Genomic DNA, 14,018 nt, shown 5'->3' with positions numbered 1-14,018 from the left:
CCTCTGTGATTCTTGCAGCATTTTCTCATAGCTCACAGTATAGTCAAGTGTTTCTAGACTCTGTTGTTTAAGTTTAGAGTCATTTGTGACATTATGAATAAAGTGATAGGCTCTGAGAGGGAGACTCAAATCTTGACTTTGATATTTATAAGCTTTGGGACCTTAGGCAAGTCACAAACTCTATATGCCCAAAGTAACTGTCTAGGATTTATCAAAGCCATCGACCAACACTGTAATCCATGTAAGTGGAGGAAATGTCCAAACTGAGAGTTAATCCACACTCAAAAACCAAAACAAAATCAAACCTCACATCCTTCATTCTTTGAATAGATCTAAAAACTAGGAATAATTTATAACTGATCTCTTAAAAACATAGAACATATATGTACTTTAATCTTATCAATTAACTAAAAAAAGCAAAAAAAAAGAATCCAAGCTCATTTTGTTGTAAACAGTTGAAGATGACCTTATACAGCATTCCTTAAATTCTGTAGAATTAAAAATTTTAATTTTTATAATTTATGTAAAAATGGTTTTGTAAATCCCCAGGTTCACAATATTCTTTAAATTCCATTGACTTTAAGGATAAATTTCAATGGTGGTGGTTTATGTAGAAATGCTTTTGTAAACACTCGGGTTTATAATATTCCTTAAGTTGAGAATAAATTTCTATTTTACTGGCTTTTGTAAAAATACTTTTGTAAACCCTCAGGTTCACAATATTATTTGACTTCTAGTGAATTTAAGAATAACTTTCAATTTTGCTGGCTTCTGTAGAAATGCTTTGGTAAGACCCCAGGTTCAATGTGAATTCATTTGACAAAAACATTTGTGGGGAATTTAACTGCTTCCCAAACGAACTGGATCCTGATTACTAAACAATGAAGAAGATTCATGCTCTCAAATGAAAAATGAAGAGAAAATATTCTGATTACTACTATTCTGTTTCATGCACTTCAAAATATGCCATCACTCAAATATTCTTTAATCATTTTTTTCAAAAAATGGAAGTTTAATATATTTTCATCAGTAAAATAAAACTAAGGATCAACATGGAGCTAAAATTTCCTTTTACTGTTATATTATGACCCTGATCTGAGAAGACATAGTAGCAATATTGCATGCAAATTAAGAGACAGTGATTTAAAAACCAACTTATGTATCTTAATTATGTTTTTTAAATAAAATGATGACCTGCTTTATTTCTAAATTTCAAGAATAACAACCACAAAATCCCAGTCTTTTATTGTATTAACCAGGTTAAGGAATTATATATTTCTCTGCTAAGTTTTATTGATACTTAAAATTTAATCTAATCAAATACATATTTTTTTCTCTTCTCAGTACTATTTCAAAAGGTATTTTATTTTTCTAATTACATATTGAAGCAATTTTTAAAATTGATTCTAAAAACTTCGAGTCCAAATTTTCCTTCTTTTCTCCCCACCCCCTTCCTAAAATGGTAAAGTAATTTGATATAGGTTATTTACATATATTTTATATTTTATTTTATATATATAAATATATATGTAACATAAATATACTTTATATTTAGACCTAGAACTGAGGACTAGAAAAGAATTTATTAAAAATTTTAAATTTCTTTTTGTGATTTCATTAATGTAGGCAACACCTTGTGTGAGAACTTCTTTCATCAATACAATTTCTTTCTCTGCAACTTAATCTTAGCTGTTTGGGGGACTGACAGCATGGTTGGGATAAGCTCATTTTGTCACATGACCAGTATGTTTTAGTGGCAGGGTTTGAACTAAGGTCTTCCTGACATCAAGTCTAGCCTCCCCCTTTTTTATTACTATATCAAATACTTTTTTTGAAAGTGCCTTTTGAGTCAGTAACATGTGCCTATCAAGCCAGTCTGTTTCATTGCCATTTCTAGAGGGGAAGTCTTATATTACTCCGAAGTCTTGACTCTGGGCTGTGTCCACAGAAATATACATGCTGTTCTTCAGTGACTATATTTATAGCCGCTAACATTTATATAGCATTTTAAACTTTTACAAAGGGTTTATTTTGAATACTTTGTCCAGTAAGTTAAAAACTTGCTTTTTGAGCATCTCTAACCTATATTGTTGAGTTATTTCCATTCCAGACCTTTTCACTCTTGTTTCACTAGAAGTATAGAGCTACTAAAAGTTTCTTTTTTCAAAACAATGACATGTAACATGTCATTGGAACTACCTAGCTCCAAATGCAATGGTGTGACATGAGCTTTTGTGTGGTTTAACATACATTCCCTGGGGGGAAAATTCTGCTGAAGAATGGTGGGAATCTATTTCAATCTGACAATATGAACACATGGGGAAAATTTCCTATGGGGTACAAAATATTAAAGAATGAGGGAAAAATCTAAGTCTTTTGAGGTTCAAGAACTCAGGTTCACTTCCTCTGCTATGTGACTGAGAACTGCTTGACTTTCTGGATGTTGCAATTTTCTAATCTATAAGTATCACCTATGTCTCACTTTGTTTCCCCAACTCCACATTCTCTCCACCTCTAATCCATCCTCCACAAAGCTACCAAATTTATGTAAGTAAAGCATAGATTTAATTGTTATTTCCAGGATCCTGAAGCTTTAGAGATTTACTATTGCCTCAAAAATAACATACAAACTCCTCTCTTTAGCACTTAAAGACCTTCTCGGTTGGGCTCTAACCAGTCTTTCTAAAATGAATGCAAATCACGATCCATCAAACACCACTTTTTAGCCACTCTGGTCCACTTAACAGTGAACAACAGATGACCTTCTATCTCACGTCTAGAATGTTTTCTTTTCTTGTCTCCTCCTTGTGGGTGCTCTACTTTCCTTTCAAAGCTTAGTTCAGATGCCACCATTGATGAGAATTTTAATGATTCCTTCAGTTGGTTGCTTGCTTCTGGCATCAAAATTTTTTTTTATATTTACACCTCTCAAAATTTATTTGTTCTTTATTATTATTTGCTATTGTTCTCATTCAGTCATGTCCAACACTGAGACTCCATGGACAAGTCCATGGGGTTTTCTTGGCAAAGATATTGGAGTGGTTTGCCATTTCCTTATTATTTACTCCTGTTATATTAACCTTTTGAATATATTTTTACATATTAATTTTGAATCATTTCTCTTTCAGACCTTTTCACTCTTGTTTCACTAGAAGTACTGAGTTTCTAAAAGTTACTCTTCCAAAACAATGACATATTAAATATCATTGGAACTTCCTAGTTCCAGAAGTGTTGGTATGGCATGAGTTTTTGCGTGGTTAAACATGTTTATACGTCCCCTAGGGGACCACACAATCTCCACTAGAATAAGAGCTCTTTGAGGCTGAAACAACATTTGGTATGTAGTAAATGCTTCATTAATGATTACTGAATGTAATCAAATAAAATATCCACTGCTATTGTAGCTGCCATGTGTACATGGATATAGCAGACACTCCTTTTTATTTTTTTACTGTTATTTCCACTTATCACAACAAAAATAATGGGAAAGACTTTTTAGTTGAGTTTCAAGAATCTCTCATTCTACAAGTTCCATCGTCCTGCCTACTCATCTACTGCATGCCCTTTTAATGAAATGGATAGCAGGAGATGCTGATCCATAAGTATCATAAAATAACTGGGGTAGGTGCACTATAAATATTTCATATTTTTGTTGAAATTTGGAATTACTTTTGGCCTAATTCTACTTAGATATGGCTTAATTTCTTTTAGTTAATGTGAAGAATGAAAAAAATTGAACTTATATTTTTAAAAAAATGATGAGTCCAATCTGTATCATGGAGAATTGCAAATAAAAGAACAGGGTGAAAGTTAACAATACAAAACACTGGCTTATTTGTAAAAGTCTGTCTTCATAATCTTTCTCTTTCCACAATACTTAGAATCATATTCTGGTTCCTGGCATGGATGTCTGTATCTCTCTCTTGTGTACATTAGTTGCATGGATCCCCAGGGACAGGATTTCTGTTCCCCATGTTCTGTCTGGTTCTCTTTCTGACGTAAAGCATTGAGTATTTTGATGGCTTTATCTGAGTAATGAACAATACCAGTGGCAAATAAGCAAAGGTGGGTCACTTTCACTATTTAATCACCTGCACTGCTTTCTTATGGCACTCTTGCCACACATAATGTTTGTGATTGTGGGAAATATCCAGAAATACAAAAGGCAAATGAATCAACGACAATCCCCACTAATCAGTATGAGAAGGGAGACAAATATTATTTTTAAAGTGAACATGCTACACTGGGGGGGGGGGGGCATCTAAGTTGTGGGTGGATGCATGAGAACAGAAGAGATCATTCCTGGGAGGCAATATAGAATGAAGGGTAAGGAACAGTACTGGTTTGCTGAAGTAGACAGTTGAATAAAATGACAGCAGAATATTTAGAAGAGCAAAGCCAAACCAATAAGTCTAAAGAAAGGAAATAAATAGTTACTTTTTTCTTTCTTTTGTGGAGAATAACTCATTAGCAAACAGGAATTTGGTGTATGCTACTGGTGATTCTTCACCTTATCTTTTTCATATTCATCTTTTTTTGAGTATAAGCATCCCTTATTCTTATAATACTCTCTAGTTCTCTCTTTTCAGTCTTATTCATTTAATGCCTAGCATATAGCAGATGGGCAGGTAGGTAGACACTGGGCCTGGAATCAGGAAAACTCATCTCCATCAGTTCAAATCTGGCTTCAGACTCTTACTAGTTGTGTGATTCTGGGAAAGTTACTTAACTGTGTTTGCCTCAGTTCCTTATCTGTAAAATGGCCTGGAGAAGGAAATAGCAAACCACTCCAGTATCCTTGCCAAAAAACCCAAAAAAACCCAAAACCCTAACAAAACCCAAGTAGGGTCAGGAAGAGTCTGATATGCATGAAAAAACATCACAAACAACAACTCTATTAGATATTCTGTAAGAGTTTGATGATAATCACAAATGAATGAAAAAGCATTTATAAAGCACTTATTATTTACTAAAGCATTTTTCTAAGTGTTGGTGATATAAATTGAATAATATAATGATGATAATGTAATAATGTCATTATTCTAAGAAAAAAATGTTTTCCCATTCCTAAGGTTTGGGGTATAGGAACTTTTCCGGAGCAAAGGTCATAGAAAGTAGGAGGGTTGCCCCAGTTCGGTTCAATTAATTTGATTCAACTCATCAAACTTTCAATAAGGGCCTACCCTGTACAGAGTACTGTGCTAGTAAATATTGGGAAAAGACAAAATTCAAATAAGACATAGTCCCTGTTCTTATGGATCACAGAGAAGGAGAACATGATACAAAGGCAGATAACTATAATATACACATATAACATGGTAAGTATAAATACAGAACAAAGTGCTTCATGGGATTCATTATCAATGAAGTCATGTAACAGCAAGCAAAGTAGGATGTTTGTGCGGTTTTTCTGGATTGAGTTTTAACCAATCAGATTGTACATGTGGACTCTAGCCAATTAGATACGTATATGTGGGTTCCAGCTAATCAGATACTGAGTAGAACTGTATGTAGAGAGAGCCAATGTTGAGAAAGCAAACATGAAGAGAGCCAGCACTGAAAGAGTGAGCCAGTACTGAAAAGAAGAGAGCTGAGAGGAGACCTCCGAGCAGGGAGGAGATCTCTGAGCAGGGAGGAGACCTATGGGCTGAGAGAGGAGATCTCTGGGCTGAGAAAGGAGATCTCTGGGCTGAGAAAGGAGATCTCTGATGGCAGAGACTTGATGAAGGAGCCTCTGAACTTTGGAACAAATAGAGCTGTGGGGCAGAAACATGTCCATGAGGCTAAGCCTCTTTTGAGAGGTGTTAAATGAACTGAGTTGTTAACACAGAGCCTCTGGACTTTGGAGGTGAATTGAGATAAAGGTGCTGGTAGTGTGTGTCAGTATTGTTGTTCTGTTGAGCTTTGTTTTCCCAGAAGCAGAAACTGCAGAGTTGAGCAGTCTCCCTGAGCTGAGACATGGAATAGGAGCAGAGAGGTGCCTACATGTGAATTCACGTGAGAGTCAGGAGTGGTCATCCCACAGAGGAAGAGCCATGGGACTCGGAAATCAATCTCAAGTTAAGATGAAAGAGGACTTTACTTGGGCGCTTGGTATTGATTAAGGATGTTGCTATGAATGTTATGCTTTCCTTTATTGAACAATGTTTGTTTTTTTGTTGAATAGTGTTGGGATTGGAAGCTCAATTCCGTGTGGACAGTCTCGGGCGGGTAAAAGTGGGACTTCTAAATCTTAGAGTCTTACGAGGCCCTCCATGAACAGCGGGGGTTCAAGAAGGTCAGACTGAGCTAGCTCGGCTAGCTCGGGTATTTCCGCCTCTCCCCTGGAGATATCTGATGGGTGGAGTCTCCCTGCCCTCGAGGTCGTCCCGGATCTGGGCACACTATTGTTATCTAACAGCACGGTATTCAGATGCAAACTGTGTGGCTGAAGGTTAAGTAGGATTGAGGAAGCCTGAAAGCTCTCTTAGCACGTGAGGAGCCAAGAGGACAGTAGGCTCCGCTTCTCTCCTCTCTCCCCTCCCCCTCTCTCCCCGCTTGTACTTCTACTTCCAATCCCTTAAGATCCTAGCCTCCTTAGGAAATCTCCCCCTCTTCCTCCTAAGGAAGACCCCCCTGCATTTGTAACCGAGACCCTGAAATAAAGCTCAACCCTTGTTCGACTCTGGAACGTCCTTTCTCTCATATGAGCATCCGGTTTTGGCCAACCGAAGACCTTGGAGGTGAGGTAAGAAGACTCGGGTAGCCCACACAGGCCTCTAGGCCTGGCAGAATAGGGATTTCATTATACTATGCGATTAGATCCTTGCAATTATTCACAGCAGCAGTCCTCACATGTGCTTCTGTGATTGGTATTACAAGTCATTACCAGTGGGGGATAATCAGAAAAAGCTTTCTGGAGAGGGGAGCATTTGAATGAACATTTAAAGAATGAGTAGGAATGTAGAAGGTGAAGAAGGGGAAGCTAGGGGAGGAAGGAATTGGAAAGAGGACTGGAAAGGATATGGAGAGGATTGGTTATTGGGGACAGGCTGTAGGGTAAAGTGGTTTTTGCAATTCACTTAGTATCGTGGCTCTTAATGATGATGATGATGATGATGACGATGACGATAACGACAAAGGTTGGGATCTCCTTCAGCTCTTAAGATTCTGCGATCCTTTTCTATCACACCTTGAGGTGTGCATGTATAAGGTCTCTCCTAGTATTCTTGAACTTTTGTTTGGTTCATTTCTACCATTTAATGCAACCTTAATAGCTATGAAGTTCCTTTTGAAGAATTATCTTCTCAATAATTTAAGAGCATTATATCATTATCTCATTCCAGCTGGCCACTCACTACTATATGGGAAGACTTCTTCTGAGTCTCTAGCATTCTCCTCACTGCAGCTATTCCAGATCTGGTTTTCTCTCTTCATCTTTAGCCTCTTTCCCTCAGGGAATAACTGTGCTTCCTACTTTACTGAGAAGACTGAAGCCATCCATGAATCCTTCATTATTCCTCCACTACAATTCACACTTTCTCTATGTTTTCAGGAAGTAGCAAGTTATAATGGAACACATCCTAGATTTGAAATCAAAAGAGGCATGAGTTCTAATGCTGCCAAAGATATTTACCAACTATATGACTTTGGATATGTCATGGCCATTCTGGACTTCCATTTCCTTATTTGCCAAATGAGAGCAATAACTTGTAGTAACTATGTCACAGGATTGTTTCAAAGAATAAATAAAATGATGTACATAAGGTCAAAGGAACATATACAGGTTAGCCGCTGTGATTTAGATATTCTTTTTTCTTGCCTCTAGTCTCAGAGGATGAGATGGTAGCTCCTTCCTGACAAAGTACATGCTTGCACTTTGTAATTTTTCCTTCTCTAGATTGGCTCTCCTTCTGCCTACAACATTTTAATATCACTCCTTTCCCAGAACAAATAAGCAAGCAAGCAAGCAAGCAAACACGTGGCCCTACAATGCCTTAAGATTTCTCAGTCTTTATTTGAACTGGCACACTTGAAGGAAGAATAGTCTTTTCTTTGTGCCAACTCTATCTAATTGCTACTCACTAATTCTCAACATTCTGAAATCTTGGCTTCTGTTCTCATCCATCTAATGAAATTATTCTCTACAAGTTCACCAATGATCTAATTACTAAATGTAAGGGCCTTTCCTCAGTTACCATCCTCCTTGACTCTTTGAAAGCACTTGGAACTATAAGATTTCTTGCTAGTCTCTCCTCCCTTGACTTGAGTCATGCTAAACTCTTAAAATTCTCTTTTTTCTCCTTGGTGTTGTTTGCCAGTTCCTCTTCCTTCTATCCCCCAAATGTTGTCCTTGGCGGTCAGAGAAGAGGGTCACTCTTCTCAATCTACATTCTCCTCTTTGCAAAAGGCTGCCTAGAGGGTGTGCTACCATTGGTCTTCTCCTCTAGGGAAGTGAGAAGCAATACTGGGAACTGGAACACCTATTAAACACCCTCTAGGCATGCTTGAATTCTCTTGGTAAATTCTGACATTCCTGTGGATTCAAATATCAAATTCTCAAACCTTTAGATATACCCCTAAACTTTCCCCTTTACGCCAATCCTACATTTCCAGTTTGCTGGATGTCACTCATTGGATATCCTCCTGACAAGAAGAGCTTAACATCTCCAAAAAAATGACCTCATCTTCATCTTTTCCTAATCCTTCCCCTAACTTATATTTTTCCTATGCTACCACCAACCTCTCAGCTACCCAGGTTTAGAACCTTGGGAGTCATTCAAAAAAAAACTCCCCCTTCCCCATCTCAACATCCAGTAAGTTCTACCCTACCAATTCTACCTCTGGAAAAGCATCTCTGGAATATCTTTCATCTACACTTTTTTTTTTCCATTCCCAATGACACCATGATAGTTCAAGTCTTCCCAACCTCTCACTTAGACTATTCAAAGTCTGTTTGTCTCTTGCTCTTCTGGGCTATCACATAATTGCCAAAGTAATATTCTTGCTTGCATAAGTCATGTGTCACTTGCCTGCTTGTTAACTTTTAGAGCTTCCTATTGCCTATAAGATGACGTACAGAGACCCGTATTCTTACCTTCAAAGTCCTCTACAATCTGGTTCCTTTTCATATTTTGGAGTCTTATTTCACATTATTTTCCTTTACATCTTCCAGACAAATAGAAATTGTAATTTTTCCACAACCTCATCCTTCCCACTCCTGCTTGTATTAGACTCTCTCGCTACTACCTGCTGAAATTACATTTAACCACTTTGCTGGTGGTTATCTCTCAGCCTTCATTACCCTTCTGTATTATGGGATAATAACAGCACCAACTTCACAGGGTTATTGAGAGGATCAAATGAGAGAATACATGCAAGGACCTTAAAGTGGACTTTAAAGCAATGTATAATTGCCATCATTATTATTGCTACTATTATTTTATCAATAATAAAAAGTACTTCCCTCTCCTCAAGACCCAGCTCAGGAGCCCTCTTTTCCATGAAGCTTTCCCTGAAACTACCACTTGGAAGCAGATTTTCTCTTCCTGAACCTTTCGTATCTCTTTAATTGACCTCTGCTAAGGCTTTCAGTAAAAACAGCTTGCATTAAGTGTCTTCAAGGTTTACAAAGTGCTCCTCATGTTCTAAACTGTATTATCCTTACTCATATATGTATTCTCCTTGTTCCTATCTTATACGGCTCCTTCAGGGTCTGGCCTCTGGGATTCACCATCTTTGTATCCCATCAACTGTCACAATGCAATGCTTTGTATTCATTAGGAATCAATAAATATTTGTTGAATTGAATGGTTCCATAGTGTAAGTTCATGCAACTTGTCTCTTCTGAAGCAGCCTGTTTTAGACTCTTCTTGAGTACCTTCAATATAAAGAGTTCCCTCTCTCAGGCAGGAATCTCTTCTATGGCTAGAATTGTTGGAATGGTTTCTCTTATGAGAGATCAGTGACTCCAACTGTTGAAACATTCTTTCTTACATGAACCAGAATATGTCTCTCCATCACTCCTACTCTTTTCTGTTAGTTCTTTATTTTAGAGGAGTTCTGCTCCTTCTACATGTCAGCAGTTTAAATATCTGAAGATGACCAGCATGTTTACGATGTATGTTCTTTTAAAACAATCTAATTTTAATGCCTCTCTTAAAATATGGTAGCCAGTATGAATTTCAACACTCTAGATATGGTCTGACCAGAACACGGTACCACTGGACAATTACTTCCTGTGATTTGAACTGGTGACTTTTTAGCGTAGTCTAAAATTAGGCTAGCATTTCTAGAAGCCATATGATCTTATCGGCTCATGTGGAGTTTGAGGTCAACCAAAACCTTGATGTATTTTTTTTAATATTAAATCTTTACATCTTTTTTTCCACATTAGTCTTTCTCAATCTTGGCTTTGTGAAATTCTTATGTTGTTGAACTTAAGGCAGGATTTCACATTTATCCTTAATCTTCTTGGTTTGGTTAGTGTTCTTGTTTGTTTGAGATAAAGCTGAGTTTTGATTCTATCATCTGTCATATACAATATCCCTTCTATATTTGTTATCATCTATAGATTTGATAAGCAGACCTACTATGTTTTATCTAAGTCATTGAAAAAATAACACCCTTGACTAGGATAAGACCGTCAATGGATAATTGTGTTGCTCCACTAGAGACTATTCTCCTGGTTCTCACAAAGTCATTAAGCAAAGCCTTTGAAAAAGGTGGTAAACCAGTTGATACACCTGATGGTATTTTAATATAGCTTGCATATTTATCATCTTACCCACAGGTCTAGGAGAGGAGAATCTGTCACTGCTTTGCTAAAATGAAGATGAGGCATAAAATGCTGGAATTTAGGTTTGTCCAGGAATATCCTGGTGTGACTTTGTCCTGCTAACTTCAGATGGTCAAAGAAAGTACAGTTAACCTTACACAAATCAAATAACAATTACAAGGATAGTTTGTCACCAACACATATAACAAACTACAAGCAAACAATTCTCTGCCATAATTAATTTATATGTCTTCAACTATGTTGCACCCATAAGGCATTTCTGAAAATCTTAAAGGTTTCCTGGAGCAATGGCTTCCCATTTGTTTTTCCTCCCAGGAGCAGTTTTGGATTTGAATAATTTTTACACTTTTGAATTTTTTGTCACTTTACAGAATCAGTATTTATTTACCCTTATAATTTCTAAGTTGTTTTCTTTTTCTTTTTTTTGCTAACAAATAACTTCTGGGATTTGGGTCTTTCATTAAAGAATTTCTCTTCAAATTTCTTATCTCATCATCTTCCCAGCCCTAATCCTCATCACAGTTGATATTTTCATACCCAGAGGTTTACTGCATAGGATATCCATCCATGTATCCATCCATCCATCCATCCATCCATCCATCCATCCATCCATCCATCCATCTATCCATCGATCCAGCCACTCTTATTTATCTATCAAGTACTTATTGAGCCCCTACTATGTGGAAGGGAGGTTCACAAAACTTTTAAATACAAAGAATGGTCATCACTTACATTTATATAGGGTTTTGTAGTTACAAAATGCTTTCATTCATTCAATAGGCATTTATTAAGCACCTGATATTTTATTAAACACCAAATACACCTGTATTCAGGCTGTGGGTATAAAGACACACACACACATACATACAAGCACACACACATACACACACACAACTCCCTAACGGCAAGGAGCCTATATTCTATTGGTGGAAAACAATCTGAACACAGATAAATATAAGTGTACACAAAGTAATCACTTGGTGGTATTGACAGGGAAGGGGAATCAGAACAGGTCTTGTATTGAGTGGCACTTGACTTGAGCCTTGCAGTAAGCTAGGAATTCTACAAGGTGGAGTTGAGCAGGGAGCCCATTTCAGACAAGGCAGAATAGTACGTGGAAAGACATGGAGTTAGGGGATAGAACGGATTGGACATGGAAGAGTAAGCAAGATAATCTGGCTGGGATACAGGAGTATGTGATATGGAATAATGCATAATCAGAATGGAAAGGGAGGCTGGAGTGTGACAGTGAAGAGCTTTCTTTGCCCAATGAGGAGTTCCCATCTTACCTTAGAGATGAGGAGGGAATACTCTGGAGCTTCTTGAACAGGGAACTGACATGTCCAAACGGTTTTGCTTTGGGGATACCAATATTTGCTTTGACAAACACAGCCTCACAAACCCAACCCACCATAAGGCAGGGAGAATAAGAAGTCTTTCCATTTATAGGTTCAGGGAGGTTTCCTGATTTGCATAGCTAGTAAGTGATAAAACTGGGACTCAAATCTGTATCTTTTGTATTCTAAATTAAATCCTTTCTAGTAAAGCATATATGACAATGAATTTTTTTTCTTTTTGATCCAGACCTATGATTTCATTAGTTCTGGGAACCCCTCATGAGGAAATTCCCTCTTCCCATGCAGATCTGCAAATGCTTTGCACCTAGTCATCTTAGATTTTTTTGGCACCAGGAAGTTAAGTGGCTTGCCATCGATCAATCAGTCAACATTTACTAAACACTTACTATGTACCAGGCACCATATTAAGACATGGGGATAACAAAAAGAGGCAAAAGACAGTCCTTGCCCAGAAGGATCTTCCAGTTGAATGAAGAAGAGATAACATGCAAATAAATGTGAACAAAGCTTTATACAGACTTTTCCCCATTCCCAGACTGCTCGGTCCTCCCCTGCCTATCTAAGAATCCATGCTTTATTCAAGATTTTAACTTCTATGAAATAGAAATAGATATCCTTGGTCCAACCCTACAGAGCCTTCTATAAATGAAATCACAATAAAAAGGAGTTATCTAGAGTTCAAAAAAGAAGTTAAATGAAAAGAAAGGAGTACTACTCACTGGAACATCAACATATTTTGCAGCTGCTTTCACCTTGTATAAGAAAGAAACAGATAATTAATTTGAAAATTAGGGATAACAAATAATGCGATAGCTAGGATGCAGATGTGAATTTATCCAAATACTTACAGTGAATGACAGAATGGATGAGAAGAAAGTGCCTTCATCATACCTTGATAACTTAGACAGCACCCCTTCCAACACTGAAACAAACTACAGAATAACAGAGTATTTAATATTTGGCATAACTTTATCAATAGAAGCAAACATAATAGCGCAACCAATGAATGGGTCCAGCTCAAGAAAAGCAACATACTTCTCCCATTTTATGCAGAACCTAGGTTGCATAGAACATAGACATATTCTCTGCCTACTTCTGATCAACTCCTGGTACTAGTCTGCTGGCAAAGAAGCTTAAGCTGGTCACTAAGCATAGCTATTAGCGCATTTAATAATTTTCTCAATTTAATGTTTAAACTTTTATGATGACTGGTTTCTTTACAGCTGATATTAAATGAGAGAAATCTGCTACTCAACATTTATAAGCAATTAGCAAAACTAATTAGCAAAAACTTAATGCTAGTTACTACTTGAATAGGATATGTAAAACCACTAACAGAAAAGTTGAATTGTATCGATGCATATCTTCAAAATACCTTTCAATCTTCAATATACATAAAAAGAAATCTGGGAAATGAAACACTGGGATAACACTCCTTCATTATTTTCCATTTTCCAAAAAGCCCTACATGCATACGAAGGGGGAAAAGGAAGAAAAGATAATGATGAAAGAGCAGTTTAAAATTCTGTGCTATGATATGAAGGTCTCCTACTAAGCATTTCCTCTTTATATAGTACTGTCCTAAGTAACATTTTGGCCTAGAGGAGAAACAGAAAACATGGTGCTTGTCGTAAAGAAGCTTCTAGGCTATTTTGGGGGATATACAATGGACACAAACTAGGTTACCTTAAATATAATTATAGTGCAACTTCTCAAAATGCCCAAAGATAGATAATCCAGGTGAAAATAGGCAAATGCTTTGGGGAGGCAAAATCAAGTGGTAGAGGTAAATGGGGTTCATTGGATGTATTATGTTAATAAACATAGTTTGTATGATACAACAAAGAAGAGCACACACTTGCAAAGGAGAAATAATGACAAAG

General features: G+C 37.0%; 1 protein-coding gene across 17 annotated transcripts in view; it reads right to left on the bottom strand.

Annotated features, from left to right (window-relative positions):
- CADPS2 (calcium dependent secretion activator 2) overlaps positions 1-14,018 on the bottom strand; it is a 741,873-nt gene that overhangs the window by 56,913 nt on the left and 670,942 nt on the right. For all 17 annotated transcript variants that reach the window (XM_072652868.1, XM_072652877.1, XM_072652869.1 and 14 more), the window contains 2 exons: positions 12,984-13,067; positions 12,855-12,887 (listed from right to left, as the gene is read on the bottom strand). In XM_072652868.1, coding sequence (XP_072508969.1) covers positions 12,855-12,887; positions 12,984-13,067 — 117 coding nt within the window. The remainder of the gene's footprint in view (positions 1-12,854; positions 12,888-12,983; positions 13,068-14,018) is intronic.

The sequence above is a fragment of the Notamacropus eugenii genome, chromosome 3 (assembly GCF_028372415.1).
Source record: "Notamacropus eugenii isolate mMacEug1 chromosome 3, mMacEug1.pri_v2, whole genome shotgun sequence".
Classification (NCBI taxonomy): Eukaryota; Metazoa; Chordata; class Mammalia; order Diprotodontia; family Macropodidae; genus Notamacropus; species Notamacropus eugenii.
The sequence above is the reverse complement of the archived record's forward strand: the minus strand, read 5'-3'. Positions and strand labels throughout refer to the sequence as shown.